The 20,553-nt window shown below is 43.9% G+C and overlaps 2 protein-coding genes across 5 annotated transcripts; one reads left to right on the plus strand and one right to left on the minus strand.

Annotated features, from left to right (window-relative positions):
- Nucleotides 1-150: 150 nt before the first annotated feature.
- Nucleotides 151-12,891, plus strand: LOC726322. 4 transcript variants are annotated; one of them, XM_006564858.3, is made up of 8 exons: nt 151-927; nt 5,792-6,016; nt 6,348-6,925; nt 9,985-10,165; nt 10,650-10,784; nt 11,206-11,695; nt 11,768-12,021; nt 12,223-12,891. In XM_006564858.3, exons 2-8 carry the CDS (start codon nt 5,794-5,796, stop codon nt 12,525-12,527), a joined length of 2,166 nt encoding a protein of 721 aa, XP_006564921.2. In that variant the 5' UTR covers nt 151-927; nt 5,792-5,793; the 3' UTR covers nt 12,528-12,891. The 4 variants fall into 4 exon arrangements, with proteins under 4 accessions (XP_006564921.2, XP_001120731.3, XP_006564922.2 ...); XM_001120731.5 differs by having other exon boundaries at nt 152-927; nt 11,768-12,035; XM_006564859.3 differs by having other exon boundaries at nt 153-927; nt 11,284-11,695; nt 11,768-12,035.
- Nucleotides 12,892-13,299: 408 nt separating this feature from the next.
- On the minus strand, nt 13,300-18,260 carry LOC726276. The gene is made up of 2 exons (XM_001122027.5): nt 18,072-18,260; nt 13,300-14,679 (listed from the first exon to the last, which is right to left on the minus strand). The coding sequence occupies exons 1-2, from the start codon at nt 18,243-18,245 to the stop codon at nt 14,446-14,448; spliced, it is 408 nt and encodes a 135-aa protein (XP_001122027.2). The 5' UTR covers nt 18,246-18,260; the 3' UTR covers nt 13,300-14,445.
- Nucleotides 18,261-20,553: the final 2,293 nt, after the last annotated feature.

A 20,553-nucleotide genomic window follows, 5' to 3' on the forward strand; every position in this document is an offset into this window, starting at 1 on the left:
TCACGAGGGATCCCAAGAAGAATCGAGCCACGCCGCGAAGATAGCTCCGTTATAGTAACAACACCGCACCTTCACTTCGCCGTGTAACAGATAGTATAGTCTTGCCTTCGCTATACTACGTTGTGCTGCTGACCCAAATGAATCGAATGGCCAGTCAGTCCTGGTCCGGGCTTCTTCGCGGCAATATTGCTCGCTCGATCACAGCTGGCATCGCGTAAAAATCGTCTCTCTCGCCTTTTCGTTCTTCAACGACACTTGCAAAAAAAAATACACCGGTTCACCACCGATTTTACACGTGCATTTCGGCAATCGGTCGTGGATAGAAATTCGCGATTTAAACGAAATACCTCGGTGCCCATATTGCAGCGTGGTCCCAGCGGTGATCCAGTGAAATTCTAAGGGTATCCTAAACAGTGAAAGTTGCGGACCAATTAATATATATATACCAAAGACGGTGATTTATTTTTTTTTCTCGAAGAATGGTTTGGACCGTGCGTGCCGTTAAAAATCGATAATCCGTGTTAAATTAATTAATTCACATTTTGGCGGGAATTTTTTTCTCATTGTATATCTTTTTCCCTTTTTTTTCTCTCTCTCTTCCTTTAAACTGGATAGTCGAGAATTTTTGTTCCAATGTAAATTTTATCGACAAAGTGTTAAGAAGTATCGTTTCCTGGATTAAGAAGTGATCATCAATCTGTAAACACGTTGTGAAATATCTTTATTGATCAAATCGTGACGCGGTAATAGCTGGAGCGGAATAGAAGAGGCTGAGGATGCCAGAGGCGGAAGCAAAAACGTAGAAATCGCGTCGCACCGGCTACGAGGATCCGATTGATCGAGATCACGCGCATCCGCAGGCTCTGAATAGCGATGCGGTTGCATTCCACGGCAACGATAGTTCCGCATAATCATTGACACTCTGCAGTGAGTATCCAATCATTTCCCTCCTCCTTTCTTCTTTTCCTCTCTTTCTCCTAATTGTACTACTCCTTTCTTTCTTTCTTTCTTTCTTTTTTCTTCCATCATTACGACGGAAACGATTTTTGTGGGATATCAAGGACATCCCCGCCTCGCGTCCTTGCGTCAGCTTATGAACGGTGCATTAATTCGCTCAATGAGCATAACAATGTAAATGCAGTCCTCAATCGGATGCGCTGACCCCGGTATCATAATTTCGAAATTATCCTCGTTCCACGGACAACTTGTTAACTCCGTTCTTATAACAGGAATTTTGATTGTGCGCAGGATATTGCACTTTAATTTTTTTTTTTTTTTTTTTTTTATCTCGATCCCCCCTTCCCTCGGTTCGCCACTCGACTCGAGAGGACATTCGTAGTACGAAAATAAATTCAACTCGCCAATAGATGTGCAATAACAAGGAAGTAAATTAGCTCGTATTACGTAGGAGAAACAAGTTTTTCTTACGGTTGCAATCCTACGCAGAATGTTAAAATAGCAGCTCGTTAAAAATTATTCAATTTTTACTATTAGACTCTCGATGTACGTAAAATCATTACCATCGTTGGAAAAAAAAAATATACTCCAACGTTCTTGATCTTGAAAGATCCATCTTTTATTTTTTTACATTTGAACGATCGACGGATATAAAACGCTCGTAGGAAGAAAAAGAAATGCATAAGGGAACGGGTAAGAGAGAAGAGGATTCCTAGTTGGCGAAATAGCCTCGTTCGTTCCCTGACCTCGAAACAACGCGGAACATAGACAGGTTGGCTGCGTTTGGCCGAGGAATTTGGCACGCACGTACTGCTCAAGCCCGTAAAAAAAAGAAAATAAAAAATAAAAATAAAAATAAACGACGGATCGAAGCCATCGTACTGAGATGCCGTCCTGAATCTTCTGAAGGAGGGGGACTCGATCGACCGAGAAGTCACGTATTAACGAACTTATAATACGATCGTTGATGGAAAACCGGCCGCGCCTAATCTTCGCCGACGATACGACAGATCTCGGCGCACGGTTACTTTCTCGCCGGTATTCGTAACCCACTTTTCAACCGCGATGCAGTCACCCCGGTGTACCGGTGCCAACTACTCGAATTAGAAGGATCTAATTCGCTCCATCTCGAATTATCTCGTCTCGAATAACCTCGCCAGCCACCGCCTCGATCTTCTCCTCTCGAAAACATGTTTGGGAGAATCTACTCTTTAAATCGTTCTATCGATTTCGAATACGAAATTCTTCCCAAGAGTTGGAACCAGTTTTTCTCTACCAAATTAAAATGATAGATGCATCGAGTACACGCTTAATATCCTCTCCTCTCATCTCGTCTCACTGGTGGAAATACCTTGGAGAAGTTATGGGACGCACAAGAGATCGTGAGAAACGGTTTCAAGGTGGAGGCCACGCAAGTCATTTTCCAAGCACGGAGAAGAAGAGACAGAGGCGTTCCTTGCTATGATAGAAAGATAAAGAAGCGTAGAGGAAAGCACCGCGTGGAAGAGTGGGCGACAGACAGTTTCACATGACCGAGTTAGAGCATCCAGTTTTGCCGGGAGACACGTATATATATATATATATATATATGCGTGTGTACAGTCGTCACTCGCTAAATATCGTTTTCACGTAGGCCGGTTGATTGCTCGACAGAGAAACCCTAATTGGCCAGAGGTCACAATCATGAAACGTAATTTCATCCTGCTAAAAGGTAATTGCCGGGAATATTGCCGTTCCCTTCGCTTCGCGGATATATTCGATTCTTGCGCGCATTTCCAATTCAATCTCGAACAATAATAAATTGCTCGATTCCGAAGCACAGTTTGAAATGTTTCGCGTAGGGAAAAAGATTTAGGTGATTTATACGAAGAAAATACGAGAAATTTATTCTTGATCCAGGTTAACGCGCAGTTTTTTTTTTTCTTCAAAACTTCTGGCGAATACCTCGAGGTATTTTAACACCTTTCCTTAACGATCAGATGAAATCGATCGAAGGGAGTTCGAGTTTGGCCAAGCATAGCGCGATTTAAATTTATCGCACGTTTTATTGCCAAGTTTTAGAAACTCTGACGAATCTCAACTTTTACACCTCGTAAATCCTGCTAATTTTTAACACGGACGGATGGATGGATGGATGGATTTCTTAGAGACGAGTTTAGTCTCGTTAAGATTAATTTCTTGCTCGGATCGGAATAAGGTCAAACTAGGCGGACGTCTCTTCCTCCATGATCTCATATGGCTTCATGGGCGAGCGTTTTTTTTTTTTCTGACCTTGCTCGACACTACACCTCCCAGCATTCCTGCCTAATCGAACGACACACCTCTCACTGCCGCGTTCGTGTCTCGTGGACCGTCACACGCGCGCACACACTCAGAGGTCTCGGTTAGAAACGTGTTTCCTTCAACCGTGTGCGCCTCGATCCACGTGATTACGAAGGCGCTCACGTTTAAATCTACGTTACGTTTTTGATGCATGTTTTCTTCCTTGTTTCAGTTTTGAATTTTTTTTTTCTTTCTTTCAAAACAGAAAGAATTGATCGTTTTATAAACTAGTCTTTTTCAATCTCAAGGAATTTTTTTTTTTTTTCAAGAAAAGAATTCGAGTGTTAAAAGAAACTCTTTCTTTCGAAGGAGAACTTTAAAGTTGAAGGAAGGGAAAAGAAAATAGAAACTTTTTTCAGGAAGGGAAAAATTGGGAATTTTCGAATTAATTCTCTAAGGGAAAATCAAATTCGTCCAAATTCTCGCGAAAGTAAATTCTTTTTTTTACGGCCAATTACCATACAGCGGCGCGCATTTTTGCGGACTTTCTTCGGTGTTAACCTACTTCCGGCAGAAAAAGGGAGGAGGAAGAATGACGTTCACACCGTTCGGGCAAAAGAGGCCCGAGGTATAATAGAGAGACAAGATCTTCAAGAGGCTGGTTTCCTCCAACGACATTGTTATCAGTGGAGGTAAAATTAACCTGGTTTCCGTGACTTTTTCCACTTGGAATCTAATTTCACTTCGGTCAGGCAACAAACACGTCGATAAACGAGAGATCATCGCGGGAAAGAATTGTTAAGAAAAAAAAAAAAACCTTCTTCCTCTCGTGTTTTCCTTATATATATATATATATATATATATATATATATATATATATATATATATATATATACATACATGTATATCTCTAAACCGGGAGTTATTTCCTCAAAGTTTTCTCCTACCTGGTTACATTTATTCAATTTACTTGCGCAACCAACTCGCACCGTAGGAGGAGGAGATTATCGCACACAGAAATTTTTCCGCCTTTTTTTTTTTTCTTTTCTTCGTAATAAACGTTTCAATAAAACATTCCGCAATGGAAACGTAACGAAACGTTTATTCCGCGGGGAGAACTTGAACGTTGAATTTTCATGTTGACGCGTGAAAGTGTAACGCGTAAGTGATTCGGAAGAAGGAGGAGGGAAGAAAAAGGATGAAGCGAGTCGAGTCGAGGAAGAGATATTACGTCGAGGATACGTATTTATTAATTTTCGATCGACGATGCCGCTCGAGATAAGGAGCAGGTAACGAGAAAGTGAGAAAGGGGGAAAGATTTCACGATCTTTCTTTCTTTCTTTCTTTCTTTTTAGAAACTTCCGCGCGACCCCCGCTGCTAAAATTCTCTCCTCGCCGGAAAGAAATTGCCTTCGAAGAGGCAAACCGCTACCACCATCGTCACTGGCCGACAGGTGGGCAGAGAAATTTTCCTGACGCAACGCGGCGAAAATGTAGGGAAATTTGTTAACCTCCGCGTGTATGAAAAAGTTTAATAACCCCTGGCCGCAGAAAAATCGAGGGAAATTCACGTGAAATTTAATCCTCGCGTTCGCTGTTTTCTTTCTGGAAATAGGATTACGCAAGAATTTGAAATCGTTGCCGTGTAAATTATCACGATATATTTTTCTCTTTAATCAATTCAATTTATTATATCCCGACCTGGAAATCGTAACAACGTAAGGATATTTGAAATGAAAATTTTGAATGGACGAACGAGTCGTAACCGATGCTTCGTCTCGGATTCCAACGGATAAATTAGACCACGGCCGAGCCGTGGAATAGAAAGTTGCAGAGCGATCGAAAGGTGCTGGCGAAAGAAGCGACCAGAAACAGGGTCCGGTGGTTGGATATACAATACGTGTATATGTACATATACTATGGAAGAAACAAGGAAGAAAGATCGCGATGTCTCCTCGGTCGCGTTGACATTTTAACAAAACCGAGACTTCCTCCTTCCCGCCGGTAATAACTTCGTTGATTAACAATCGTTCCCGCCATTCCTCTTCCTCCGCCACCGAGCACGTAATAATTCGACGCGCACAACGCTAATTGCCGCGAGCTTTCATCGAGATTAAGACATCGCCACTCTCACTCACGGCCACTGAGAATCTTTCCTTTGACAGCCCGCTCCTCTCCTCTCCTCTCCTTCCATCCTTCCCGTAATTTCCCTCGCGTTTTCTTTTCCTCCTTTTGTTCCTCCTTTCGTCCCCCTCGTCTTCGATCGAGAGCTCGTGTCGCTCTCCGTCCCGAGCGCCATCTCTCTCTCTCTCTCTCTCTCTCTCTGTCCTGCTAAAGTGGGACAGACGGATTCGTACTTGAACGAATACCGTCCGTTTTACCGCTCGTAAAATTTCGTTCCTGCCGCCACCTTCTGGAATGGAAGACGAACCATTTAATCGGTTCGGGCCAAACGTTGAAGCGTTGTTCTAATTAAATGTTGGAAGATGTAAATTTTTCTCACCTTGTGCGGATTGCGATGTACGATCGATCGCAAGAGATTTTTCTTTCTTTCTTTTCTCTCGATTTTCAGAGATGCGAAACGAGGTAGGAGAATGGCTGCCCACCTGCGTAGGTTCACCGATATGCATCCTCCTGTTATCTTGGTCCCTTCTCATCTATCAGAACCAGCCGTCCTCGGCGAAGAGAAAGATCGACGTGTTCACGGTGGCCATCCTGTCCCAGAGCCTGGTCCACCAGCTCGGCCTGCTCTTCTACGCCATACTGACCCTCATTCGGCCGAGTAATCACTTCGGAGGTAAATAAAGTTAAGATAGAGTTACTCGTGCATCTGAAAGATGATCGAATCGATCGACTCTTAATCTCTTAGCCTGCTCGTTAAAGAGCTTAAAAGAACCGAGTTAATTCGTTATGTTGCATTTCCTCTCAGCCGAAAAAAATTAAAATTATTATTTTTCAAAATTTTTTTGATCCTTTTCAACTTTTCCTTTGTTATTGTTATTGTTGTTATTGTTGAGTTAACTCGGTCAAGTTTTCGCGTTCTATTTTTCAAGAAAATAGAGAATAAAGATTGGATCGCTTTGAATTTTTAACGCGTTATATTCACATAATCGTGCGCGATTCGACAGAATTTTGCTCGACCCTTGTCTGGACGCTGAACTCGTCCAGCATCCTGCAGGAGTTGACCCTGGCCTCGATCGCGATTTTCACCGCGATCAACGCAGGCGAGGAAGGCGCTAACCTCACCAAGAATCACCTCAAGTATCATCTGGTAAGCCTGAGCGTGATCAGCGCATGCGTCGGGGTCACGGGTGTCCTCAACTTCGAGCCGGAGCTCTGCGTGTTCTTGGCCCAGGAGATCTCGCCCAAATACGGGATATTCGTCAACTCTCTTCGATGCCTGCTGATCGCCGCAACAGCGATAAGCCTGCTCGTGGCTCTGGTCAGGCGTTTCTGTCGCCCCCCAAAATCCGAGCTGCTCAAGTCGGTGTCCGATCTCTCCGAGACCAGCTCGAAGAACTCGTCGGGCGCGTTCGAATGCCATCCCCAGCACTGGGATCCTTCGAGCGGCTCGTGCACCAGCGGCTCGACAAACAGCAGGGCCTGTTTGAGGAAGAAGAGGGTGCAGATCGACGAGACCAGCGGGAGACCGACGACCTACAGCATACTATTCGTCTGTTACGTGTTTCAATATCTTCCAATTTTGGTAAGTGAAATTCTTTTTTTGGAGGGATTCGATCGATGACGATTTATAAGAAGCGGATTTCGTAATAAATACCACAAAATCGACGGATGGAGAGCAACGAACCGTGACGCAAGAGTAAAAAAGATCAGACGGTCTAATTTATTCCCGTTTATTTAAACGTTTTACGCGCGGATTTTACTTGTCAATTTGAAACGCTTAATTAATTAACGTAACAAATTCGTTATTTAATTATGAAAGGAAAAAAAAAAAAAACTGATTATCTTTTATTTTTCCCGGTACCCTTGAAAACCGGAACACACCGGGCGCGAATTCCTTTCCTCCGGAAACACGAGTCACCGGTTTTATTCTCTTTCGCCCACACCGGAATTCCGTTCGTTCGTCAATTCGAGAAAGTTAACCTGTTCCCAAAAGGGGGGGGGGGAAACAACGGGTACAAACGATATACGTTTCGTTCGTACGGAAAGATGTAACGCGAGCCAACACCTTTGCCCAATTACATTCGAAAGTTTTATATTCGAAATAAAATTCGAACGTGAAGAAAATTAATAAGAAGGATGCCGCAAGGAACAATAGCGGCATAAAATATTGGAAAGTGTAGCGAGCTTAATACGGATCGCGGCCTCGATATCGAAACTCGATTAAGATTCGTTGGATGCCGTGTTTCGACTCAGCCGGTGAAACTCCCCTTACTGACCTTCCTCGTTAATATTTATAATTCGCCCGTACACGCGTCACGTATACTATTCATTATCGCCGCCACGATGCACGAATTAGGTTGCTTCTGCGCACATCTCTCCCCCCTCTCCCAACCGGGTCTCCTAGCGGCGCGCTCTCGCGGTAAAAAGATTTCGTTACCTCTCGAAAAGAAGAAGATTCTCTTCGAGAAAGAGAGAAAAACAGGGCAGAGTTTTTTCTACTCTTTCCTGCGCATACGCAGGAAATATAACCTCTATTTTCTCCATTCCATTCACGGTGCAACGCAGCTTTATTAATTATTAATTTATACCGTTTCATTTTACTTTTTCCATCCTCTTCAATGATTTTACACCGCGTTACGTAAACGCATCCACGATGTAGATTAGAAATCAAATTAAAATCTCGTGCACCATCGTTTTGTTCGTCGAGTTCATTAGCCAAGTTGACAAGTTACCGTTTTTTGAATTTGCGCCTTCGTCCCTGTTTCCTCCATGATGACACAATACCACGATGAAATTCGAGTTTCTTCAAACTCGAGTGCTTGAAAATCGTCGTCGTTGCCGATCTCTCGATCACGAGCAAGAAAACCGGCCACCGTGACGCATCGTTCCTTCCATCGAACAATTAAAAGAGGCGAGGTAAAATTCTCGTTCGAGATTCAAACGCGACTCACCGCTCAAATTAATTGGAGAAACTCGCTCGTGAACGGAGACAGGATAATGGGTTGCGAGATGGAGGAAGGATAAAGAAAGAGAGAGAGAGAAAGAAGTACGACGCGCCCCTCGCGTTGTGGAATGGCGCGAATCGGGCCGATACGGTTGCGCGGCACGCGTGCAAACAAGAGTCAGGTCGCGTGTTAAGCGTGCACGAAAAGTATTATTGGAACGATTCGGGGCAGAAAATCTGTTAACCGTGATTGCGTGTAGAATGTAATTGCCGGGAGGAGGCAATCGATGGGTAAAATTTAATAGTTGAATTTACGTTACGAATAAACGTTACCTTGAATAATTAATCATCAAACGTAATGGTAATAATTGGAAATAATTGTAATGTTATACCGAGATCGTGTTAAAAATATTGAGGTACTTTATTCGAAATTTTTAATCAGTCGAAAATCCTTTTTTGATCTTGGAGGGTCGAATGTCCAACTCTGGAAGGAATTAAGGATTAAATGGTCGATTTAGTTAGGAATCGTTTCAGGAAGAGAAATTGGAATCGAACAAGTTCTTTTCGAGAGTCGAATTCGCGAGAGGAATCATTCACTCCTCACGTGATGCACCCATATCTCGAGAACGGAGTGAAATTATTGGAAATTATATCGTCCGTGAAACGGTTTCACCGTGTTAATGGGACGATATTTCGAGGTTTCCCTTTCCACGGAGAGGAGAGAAGCGCGAGGACATCCCCGCCCCCGTAATCGAGGCCCGCCGTAGTTTCGATCTCGGCTGCCATGATTACGCGAGTAATGATCGGACACCGGATTAAAATCACGATAATCACGAGCCGCTCTCCCGCACGTGTAATTCATTTCGCGCATAATTCCATGTAAATCCAGTCCGACACGCAGCGATTTCCCAACCAGCCGGCTAGAAACCTTTTCTTGCGTCGATCCTGTCATTAACTTCTGCACTGGCCGGGAGAGATACGAAATACGACTGTGAACTTTCATCGTTGCGCAATCGGCCAACGATTTCTTCCAAGCTTTTCCCGACCTATCGCCGCCAATATTTTCCCTCCAACTCGGCCCCGTTTATCATTTATTTTTTTACCGCCAACCAAAGTTGTTACGAACTCGGTGAATACATAAATCGTATCTCGTTTCCAACTCGAAACGTTTTCTCTCGAACGAAATTTCGGAAGATCGAAAATCGATTTCTCGACGAGTACCTTCCTTCCTTACCTTGAGCGGCGCGCTTTTCGAAAGCCGAGTTTCCACCCGAGCAATTTTCCGTCGAATTTAAAATCGAAAGTAAAGGCTCGACCGCGTTCCTTCTTTTTTCCACCTCTCCTCTCTCTCCTTCCCTTCCTTTCTCTCTCCCTCTCTCGAAATTACAGGAGCGCACGCGTCGCTTCTTTATCGACGCGTCGAGAGCAGAGGAGCAATTAGCCGCATGCGATGCCGGCTGCATTCCGCGCGGCGAAAGCCGCCATCGTTCCTGACACGATTTCTCGTGGAAAATCGTCGATCCAATCGATCGACGCATCTCTCTCTCTCTCCCTCTATCTCTACACACAGATTGAAGAAAGAAAGTTGAAAAAGTTATTAAAAATAAGTCGAGATATCTCTTCGAGTTAGGATTCTTTTCGAAAGAAGAAAATAAAAGCACGATTGTGAATGCAATTATTCACTCTGTTTCTCGCAGGTCATATCCATCGAGCCGAGATTCCTAAGGGATTTCTGCACGCCCCAGAATCTGGCCACTTGGCTTCCGCTGGTAAAGGACACTCTGTTGCCCGTCTTCCTCGCGCTGTTCGACAAAATGTTCTGCCGTTACGTGGCCAAGGTCTACACGAAACAGGACCACGCGAGGAGGTTGTCTCACGGTAGGTGACTCGATCTCGCAAATATTTCCAATATTTTCCATCGATCGGATGAAAATGCAACGCGTTGATTCACAAAGAGAGAGAGAGAGAGGGAGAGAGAGAGAGAGAGAGTGGACAGTCGTGGGAAACGCGTGTAATCGTCAAGGAGAAATATCGGTTACCGGACAACCTGTCATCTCGCAATCGCGGTAACCGCATACCGCTCAGGTTAATTTCTCTTTTATTCTCTCTCTCTCTCTTTCCAATTTTTCTCTCCTCCCCCTCTTTTTCTCTCCTCGCGTTGGAAAATAATAGGAATCCCCAGGTTTCTGGTTTGGAACGATTCGTGTAAAGGAGGGGGAGGAGGAGTGCTATGCCATTTTTGTTTTCCGGTGCGATAAATCGAGGCGAGGTAATTTTCGCAACGAGCACAGATTGCGAGAGAAATTTTTGCGGGCCGACGATTTCCTAGACGAAGAATTTCAAAAAAATTTCCCCCTGGCAGGCGGAATCGACGGCAAGTTTCGTCACTTCGAGCACGAGGCCGAGTACAAACTGCAGTTGAACCTGAACCACGGGCTCAAGTTCCCCCTGACTAACGGAAGCCTGTACGGCCGGTTGCACAATCACCAGAACAGAGGCGAGTATAGTTTTATTTACGCTTCCATCTCCTCTTCCCGTCATCGTCCCTTCTCCTTCAATTTTCCTTTCCAATTTCATTATCGTGACGACACGTGAATTGTTAACTTAAGAAGAATCGTAGAAATTTCGATCTTTTTTTTTTGATTCGATCCAAGGGGACCACCTTTCTTATCCACGGAGGTCTCTCGCTTCGTCCCTTTGACAAGTGGCTCCGCCAACCGGTCTCTCCTCGACTCTGAATTTTCGATTATTAAAAATTTCGAGAGACTCACACGCTTTGATATATTGAAAACGTTGATATTTGCACAGAATAATTGCACAGATTTCCTCTCAGAAGAAAATTCATTTTTCCTTTCCTCTCCTTTCCTCTGGGAAGAAACCAATTCGAAACTGCGAATTTGAGGAAACGGATTTTACAGGGAAGAGCGGTGTACAGCAACATTATCCGAGAATACGATCCCTCGACGAGGAGAATAATTACGCTTCACTCCCCGCAGAACTCTCCTCGTTCGCGTGTTCGGGCTTGGAGCCGCGTCACCAAGAGGCGGGCGTCGTCGAGGGGACGGCGAGGAAGGGCGGCACGGCGGACGCTCGGCCAAGGCCGAACGAGAGCTCGTTCCAAGAGTTGGCAGGCACCCGTCGAAAGATCGGCAGCACGGACGTGTTCGGCCAGAACATGGAGAATCTGGTCCAGCTGGACGACCCTTGCTCGAAACGAAAGTTCGCCAAGGGCTTGGACGGGATCGGGGAAGAGGCTTCGAGGAGGCACGCGAGGAGCGTGCTCGGCCTCGAGCATTTGATCGTTGCGCCGGATGAGAGTGTTGCGGAGGAGGGGGGAGGAGGGCCACGCTGCCCGCCGAGAATAACCCTTCGAAGGAATCAGAGCTTCGATCCAGCCAGATGCCAATCGTGAGATTCGATCGTTTTTAATCGATATAGGGAAAAATATAGGAACTTTTCCTTTTTGTCTCTCTGTCGCAGGATGTATCATCGACCGATGCTCGACTCGAGAACGTACGAGAACACGAAGACTAGGCAGGATCAGGAGAAGGTGAAGAGGAAGGGGGAGGAGGGGGAGGAGGAGGAGGAGGAGGGAGATGGATACGAGACGTCGGACGACGAGAGCTGCGACCTCGAGAACGGGGATTTCGACACGATGAGCTCGTGCAGGAGTCGTAGCAGGAGCTGTTGTTCCGTCACAACCGTGGCGAACGATGATTTCGAATACTTTCAACGTAAGGGAACTAAGGTAACATTTCTCTTCTCTCGGCAAAAAACTTCTTCTCTTTTCCCTTCGTTCGTTCGATCTTGGAAAAAACGAGAATCGATCGACAGAGAGAGAGACGCGAAGTGGTTGGAAAATAATGGGGAGTTGGTTGGGTTGGCCTTTGTCGATTGCGTAAACAGAGAATCGTGAGAACGTGGCGGTTTTGCAGGTGGAGTTGCTGCCCTCGAAGAGAAGCGGCGAGGTAAAGGTCAGCATGCGATCTTTCACGCCGAGGATCATCGAGAGCGGGGGAGCGCAGGAGGTGGACACGAAGCCGAGCATACAGTCGTATCACTTGAAGAAGGCGAGAATAGGGAACGGTTACTCGATGAACGATCTGGACAGGTTGGAACGGAAACGGGCGGATCTTTCGATCGAGAGCTTGAAGAGCACCCTGAGGAACACGGACGTCAGTTACCTGGACAACGGGGACATATGCAGGCACGATATTGGAGGATCCGTGCCGGATTTTAAGAAAATCTTCGTCACGGAATTTATATAGAATTTTTTTTTTTTTTTTGAGGGAGGTAATTGTTGGAAAGGATGGTGATTGAAATTGGATCGTACAAAGTGTTCACTGTAATATAAGCGGATTATTTTTCTTTTAAGAAGCTAAGATATATATTTTGTATAGAAGAAGAAGAAGAAGAAGAAGAAGGAGAAGTCATTTGTGAAACGACGCATAGAATTTTTGGTACAAGAGCAACGCGGAAAGACTGTACAATGTGTTCTTTCGAATAAAATTCGTCTTTTTTTCTTTCCTCTTCCCTAGGAAGATAAGAACTGATTGTATGGATTTACAAATTGGTTTGACGAAATACAGAGATTTTTTGTTTTCCTTTCTTTCTTTATATAAATATATATATATATATATATATACATACGAACGGATCGTTAAGGCTGAAAAGAAGTTTCAAAGGAAGCAAGAGTCCCTCTGCGAGAGATAATCTCCTCCAGTTCCTGAGCACAACCTAAGATCTAGAAAATTATGTAACAGCTGCACACGGAAGTGTAACCGAATTGGAAAGTTCGCAAAGAGTGCAATAAGTTTGGTCGAAGAAATTGTCGATTAACTCGACTTTTCTTCGATCCATTCTTTTTCGAATTCTTACAATCTTCGCACAGAGAAAAACGAACGAAAATGCATCGAAATTCGTTGATGGAAAATTCGTTTAAGAAAAAGAAAAAGAAAAATAAAAACAACAAACGGGAGAATAGAAAATCGGATGGAAAAAAATCGGCACGATAATGTAATAATAATATATAATAATAATATATTGCGTCAATGTAAATCGACACGATCGATCGACGTAATCGACTCGTGGGATCGAGAACATGCGACAAGGCAAAGTTTCACTAAGTAGTAGTAATGGATGTTGGACGAAATTTAAACAGAGATGCGAACAACAGTGTAAAATATACATAAAGTATACGCGATTGCATCGATCGTGAAATTCCGCATCACGTTTCCCCGCAAACGAAACATTTTACGATTATCGCGCGTTGGAGATCGTATTGTATATATCTTGTACATTTATGCGTATGTGTCGCTATTTAATTCGTTAAATATATACAATATATGCGTATGTGGCAGAGATTTGCTGTATCGCTGGTGTATTTTTCATTCCCTGCTGCGCGAAAAATATACATGCGGATTTTATAATTATTAATTTTAATAATAACGAGCTAGACTAGATTTTCCTTTTTTCATATATGTATATATATATATACGTATATAAAGAAAAAGATTTATTTCTACGATGCAATTGTGAGAAAGAAGTGACAAGAAAAAAGAAGCTTATATATATATATCTCTTTACGAAGAAAAATTTATAAAAAATTACGACGAAATCTTTCGATCGGTTATCGATTCAATCGAAATGAAATCTCTTCTCACAGCTACCCTTAGATACGCGATTGAGACGTGTACATATATAATATACAGATGTATTCTTTTCTTCTTTTCCTCCCTTCGTTATTAATTTAATAACAATAACAACAAATTTGTCAAATAGATCACACGTGCACGCCCCTTAATCGCTTAATTATCCTATCGACCTACGTATACGCTGCGTTTGTTATTAGTTATGACTAGCAATTACACATCGTTTGGCATTGGTTATTCGGTTATACATCTAATTACATTCGCCGGCAGACCATCATTGGAATCGAAAGGAGTAACAACGTCGACGAGATCGTTGTCACAATTCACTCTCGTCGACGATACGTCACATTATTTTCGTTCTCTCGAACCCATTCTAGCGATCAAAATCCTTTCGACGAAAATCGTTACGCTATTGTTATACATATACATATATATATATATAGAGATGCTTTGGTAAAGAAATTGCAACTTGTTGTGTATCTGGAACGAGATCGATAGATGGAAAGATCAATGGCTCGCGTATACGAGATCGTTGCCGCGAAATATCGCCTCGATCATCGACTTCCGGTTGAACTTTCCTCCCCTTGACTCGACTATCGCCACCAGTTGCTGATATCGCTTCCAAGCGGTGACCGAGGCCGCTTCCCCTTCCGCCACGTTTTTAATCTTGCGATACACGTCGTCCGTGCTCCTGACCGCAGCCTCGGACGTTTGACAAACGCTTTCCGAATCCGGTATCATCTGGAAAAAAAAACACACAAATTTTTAAATAATTTTAAATGAAAAGAAAAGGAAAGAGAGAGAGAGAAAAAAGAAGACCAAAGCTCCTCTTCTCTTTATAAGAGAGGAGATATAATACATTTCTCTCGACATTCGTTGCATTTTTTAAAAAGGCAGTTTTTTCTCCCTTCTTCTTCTTTAAATGGAAAAGCATATCTCGCGATTACTTCGTTTCAAGAGGTGAAACTCTGCTAAAAGTAGATACGCGCTGTGTGTATATACACAAGCCTCGCCTCGTTCATCTTTTGTCCTCGTTTAAAGTTTCATCTCTGAGAGAGCTTCCCTTTCCTTCTCTCTCTCTCTCTGTCAAACCATTTTAAAAGCTTTCATTCGCTAAATTGTGCAAGCTCTCGAGTCTTGGCAGACATTGTTCCATCGTGAGAAAGGGAAATCTAAATCAGCAGGCCGTCCTTTCTACGCCTTTTTTATGCCCCGCGAGCATTCAGATTCACTTTTGTTCGTCCAAACACGATCCATCCCCGATTTTACCGATGTTGATAGAGGGAAAAACTGCTCCGTTTCTTCTCCACTTTAAATCCATTAAATATACCAAATTTTCCACGAGATTCCGGGAAGGGAAACTCCCCTCGATTAATAATTCAAATTCTGACAAATTCTCAACTATTATTCCGAACGGTGGACCGATTATTACCAATTTTACCTCCTGTAATTTGCCCGACACGGCGGAGAAGCAGGTCCTGTTTTAATCACGGTCCTCCATCCATCTCTCTCCCTCTCTCTCTCTCTTTCCTGTCCCGTTTGCTCGGGTTGACCGATGTTTGTAGGACGCCGTGTATACACGTGTAACACAAGCCTAAACCCGGCCCCTCGAAATCAATACTCGGCATTACACTGTTACTAAGGATTCCCATCCCCCAGATTCAACCCCAACGTGGCGCGACCCCGGAGGCGAGGTTCAACGGCCAAAATACGGGCCTTGGAAACGGCGTCACACTTTTGGGGGAGGAACACCTTTTATTTCTCCGTGTATTTTGTTTTTCGAACCTATTCGATCAGAAGAATCGCGTGGAAAATTTTGTCTTCGAGAAAGAAAGAAACAATGAGACTTGATGAGATTTCTTCTGGAGAGTCCATTCGGAAATTCTTCGAATAAAGAGATACAGCAACAATTCTCGTCCAATTTAATTCAATTCGGGATTTTTATGTTCCCCTATGAGATACGTCGTCCCGGCTAAGATTATGATGAGCGCAATTGCTACTTTTATGGGCGAAGAAAGAAGTTAAACTATCCTTCTCCTCTCTATTTACCAATTCTCTATCGAGTTTTAAGCAGCGGGGAAGGGGAGGAAGTTTCGAAAGACTCTGACAGGTACTTAAACTTTCCCCTCCATCCTCGAGCGGCGATAAACATTTATCTTGTTCGAAAATTCGCGAAAGAGGAGGGGAAAAAAAGCCGACAAACGGTTCAAGTTTGTGGCCGAACCGAGAAACTTGTAACTCCGAAACTTATATTCCCAAAGGGAATATCCCGTTGACGATCCCGCGAACGAATTAAAATAAGTTTGTTCCTTCGCGTAACAACTTCCCCTCCTCCTTCCCAAACTTTTTACTCCCGTCCCGATCCCGTTAATGGAATCCCTACGATTCCCTCTCCTCCTTAGAGAGAAGGTAATCTTGACAACGACCCCTTTTCAGGGGGGGGGAAACGAGTTTGATTCGCCAATTGCGCCGTTCATGAGCGGAAAAACCAAACCTTGGCTTCGTCGATTAAGCCTTTTCCATCGAACTTATGAAAGATCGCCGATCTTAGTTCTTAATACTAAGATTTATACTATTATCTATAATACTATATCTATGCTACTCTTAATATACGAAAAGTTTCATCGAATATGAGAAGGGAGAAATCAAGAAAAGGACTTCGATCGAGAAACAAGGCGCGTCCTCAAAATTTTCTCGAGGAGATATTATTGGCATTGTTTTTCTTCTCGAATCGAAAGAGAGGGGATGAAAGTTTTCCATTGAACCTATGAAAGATCGCCGATCTTAAGCCTTTCCACCGAACTTATGAAAGATCGCCGATCTTAGTTCTTAATACTAAGATTTATACTATTATCTATAGTATTCGATCTATACTACTCTTAATACATGAAAAGTTTCGTCGAATACGAGAAATGAAGAGAAGGGCTTTGATCAAGAAACAACGCGCGTCCTCAAAATTTTCTCGAGGAGATATTATTGGCATTGTTTTTCTTCAACTCGCGAAAGGAGAGAGGATGAAAGTTTTCCATCGAACCTATGAAAGATTGCCGATCTTAATTCTTAATACACGAAAAGTTTCGTCGAATACGAGAAATGAAAAGGAGGGCTTCGATCGAGAAACAACGCGCGTCCTCAAAATTTTCTCGAGGAGATATTATTGGCATTGTTTTTCTTCGCGAATCGAAAGAGAGGGGATGAAAGTTTTCCATCGAACCTATGGAAAATTGCCGATCTTAGTTCTTAATACTAAGATTTATACTACTATCTATAGTACTAGATCTATACTACTCTTAATACACGAAAAGTTTCGTCAAATACGAGAAATCAAGAGGAGGGCTTCAATTAAGAAACAACGCGCGTCCTCGACAAAATTCGCTCGAGAAGACTTTATTGACATTGTTTCTTTTCGCGAACCGAAGGGAATGAAAGTTTTCCACCGAACCTATGGAAGATCGCTTAATTCTTAATACTAAGATTTATACTACTATATATAATCAAGAGAAGAGCTTCGATCGAGAAACAACGCACGTTCAAAATTCGCTCGAGAAGACATTATTGGCATTGTTTCTTTTCGCGAAGAGGAGGGAATGAAAGTTTTCCATCGAACGTATGAAAGATCGTCGATCTTAGTTCTTAATACACGAAAATTTTCGTCGAATACGAGAAATGAAGAGGAGGGCTTCAATCGAGAAACAACGCGTATCCTCAAAATTCGCTCGAAGAAATATTATTGGCAATGTTTTTCTTCAACGGAAGGAGAGGGGATGAAAGTTTTCCATCGAACGTATGAAAGATCGCCGATCTTAGTTCTTAATACACGAAAATTTTCGTCGAATACGAGAAATCAAGAGGAGAACTTCGATCGAGAAACAAGGCGCGTCCTCAAAATTCGCTCGAGGAGACATTGTTTTTCTTCAACGGAAGGAGAGGGGATGAAAGTTTTCCATCGAACGTATGAAAGATCGCCGATCTTAGTTCTTAATACACGAAAAATTTCGTCGAATACGAGAAATCAAGAGGAGGGCTTCGATCGAGAAACAACGCACTTCTCAAAATTCGCTCGAGGAGACGTTGTTTTTCTTCAACTCGAACAGAAGGGGAGGGGACGAAAGTTTTTGAAGGAATCTGCTTACCTCGATGCTGTTTCCTCCTGTCCAAGAACGGGTTAAAGGGGAGTTCTGGCGGAGGAGTGACGGCGGTAATCGGAGACGATTGGACGGACGGAGCGCGGATCCGGCGGAGCGCGCCACCACCACCACCAACGGTCCAACGGTAACTGAAGAAGGCGAAACGCAAACGGCGGCCATCAGCTGGTTTCCCGATTACTCGACCTCCCTCCCTCCCTCCTCGCCACGCTTCGCAGGGAACTCACATGTGCCGGCCACATGGGGGAGGGGAGGGAGGGGAGTCGGTCGAAGGGGAGCGCGGTGGCCACCTCTCTCTCGTTTTCCACCCTCCTTCGCTTCGTGCGGAACCAGGCTAACGATTCTTCCACGGATTAATCGTTAACGAAATTGTCTCTCGAGAGACAATAACGAGAGGAGAATAGATGTACGAGTTTTCTCAAGTTCGAAACACGAGTTGAGGGAGGGGGGGATAATAAGGGGATAATCGAGTAGAATTTCCGCACGGTTTGATACGTGGAACAATCGAATCTCGCTTAATTAATTCCCGATACGTGTCTCGAATTTAGGGCGAATCCACCCTTGGAATCGGAATTAAGAGACAAGTTTGCCAAACTTTGCCAAATCCCTCCTCTGAATATCCTCGCCTTCCCCTCTCCTTTTCCCTTCCAACCTTCGACCGACGGTTTCGATTAATCCTGGTCGAAGAAGATGTAAGGTAAGGTGAACGAAACGACGTAGCTTGTTAATACATAAAAGCTTGGATGATCGAACTGTGGATGTTGCATCGCACTTGGATGCGAGCGGATCCGTGTTGTGAGCACGGTTATGCAATCGAGTTATCGACAAATCGACGTTAATTGCTATTCTCGGTTCGAGGCCAGTGACGGGGCGAGGATTACGCGGTGCCACGCGGTTAACGCGCGTTCTTTAAATTCGTCGAACGACTGATTTCGATCGACGATTCTTTCGTTTTCATTTTCGCTAGGAAAGAGGAGACTCGATTTTTTCATTTGTTTCATTTGTTTTCTTGCGAATCAACTTTCGTCACCGATTCGTCGACGATGTATGTCGTTATAGGGGACCCCTCTGACAGAGGAACGTGGTCGGGGAATGGCCGGTAAATTGGCTGAATTGCCGCGTCCGAGAATCGTGGCACGTCGGAATCGCTCGAATTACGGAACAGTTTGGACAGAGACGACAGACCTCGCGGATGGATAGCTCATTTTCGAGGTTGACTCACTTTAAATTTGTTTTAAAAAGGATTTATTTCCGCATCATGAATTTTTTCTCTTCCATCGACGAGTTTCTCCCAAACCGATTCAGATTTGAATCTCCTCACAGGCCTTAAATTTAAAATCTGTTTTCCTGAATGAAAGAAAGGAGAAAGATGCAGCAAGATGTTTGAAAACGGCGATAAAAGTCTCTCGCGTAACTACGCGAAAGTAGTTTCGGTGTAACGACAGATGGTTCCAGCATGTGCAGCGAGTTGCAAGATATATTAAAAAAAAGAAAAAAAAAATTGGACGTTCCCATTAAAAAAGCAGGCATAAATTATCATCATCACGTCTGCGCGCGCGTTCCATTGTCTTTTTCTCTCGAATGCAACTCGAAGTTATTTCGTTTCGAAAATTTGTATCAACCGCGGAGAACGAGAGCTTTGCCCGGATTCCCGATCGATGAATCGAGGGGATATCGATATCGATCGAAAATTGATTTCCCCCCACGAAACAACGATCGAGTAACCCCAGCTGCGCCTATTCTTTAATAGGCAATCGGCGCGTGCAGCCGTAAGGGCGCACGACACCACAGCTCTCACAGCTGCCGGAAGTATACATCTGCCGCGAGGCTTGGCCCACCTTTGTGCCAAGCGCGTTTCGTGCCATTGTTTCGCGCGATTATTTCGCATTCGTTACCACCGTCGCGCTCTTTCCCTCCCCTCCCTCGAAAGAACTCGCCCTCGAAGGCAGAGGAAAAATTGATCGAAACCTCATTGGAAAACGAGGAGGAGGAGGAAAAGGAGGATGGATTTTGAAAAACATCTGCCAGGAGGAGACGAGGTTCGATAAGGGTCTGGCTCGTGCCAGGACGCAACGCCTTCATCTCGTCTCTGGATCTCTGGTTTTTCTGGTGAAAGGCGTGGAAAATCCCCTCGAACAAAGGGTATCTTTCTATATTCAGCCTCGACGTTGGATGGAAAAAAAAAGAAGAAGGAGAGATATCGATCGAAAAATTGGAAGGAAGAGAGAGATATCGGCGAATCATACTGTGTAGCCGTGTAAGCAAACGTGGAAATAATTAAGGAGGCAAGTTTGACGAGGCAAACGCGATACGGAACGAGGTAAAGGAGGCAGTCCCTCGATATCGATGAGCTGCCTTTATAATCGAATCGATCTTGACGAGAATGTTGGCAACCGGTTTTAATCCAGAGTTTAATTAGCGCATTACGAGGGGGTAGGTAGCATTAAACGATCGGCGATTCGATCTTTAA

This window comes from Apis mellifera, linkage group LG14 (genome assembly GCF_003254395.2).
Source record: "Apis mellifera strain DH4 linkage group LG14, Amel_HAv3.1, whole genome shotgun sequence".
NCBI lineage: Eukaryota > Metazoa > Arthropoda > Insecta > Hymenoptera > Apidae > Apis > Apis mellifera.

What these genes read in the sequence shown, in the direction of transcription:
- LOC726322 (XM_001120731.5), top strand. Translation starts at nt 5,794, where the DNA reads ATGCGAAACGAGGTAGGAGAATGGCTGCCCACCTGCGTAGGTTCACCG. An exon ending in GATCCAGCCAGATGCCAATC is followed by an intron (nt 11,696 to 11,767) that starts GTGAGATTCGAT and finishes TCTCTGTCGCAG; the next exon opens with GATGTATCATCGACCGATGC. An exon ending in TTCAACGTAAGGGAACTAAG is followed by an intron (nt 12,036 to 12,222) that starts GTAACATTTCTC and finishes GCGGTTTTGCAG; the next exon opens with GTGGAGTTGCTGCCCTCGAA.
- LOC726276 (XM_001122027.5), bottom strand. Translation starts at nt 18,245, where the DNA reads ATGGCCGCCGTTTGCGTTTCGCCTTCTTCAGTTACCGTTGGACCGTTG. An exon ending in CAGGAGGAAACAGCATCGAG is followed by an intron (nt 14,680 to 18,071) that starts GTAAGCAGATTC and finishes TTTTTTTTCCAG; the next exon opens with ATGATACCGGATTCGGAAAG.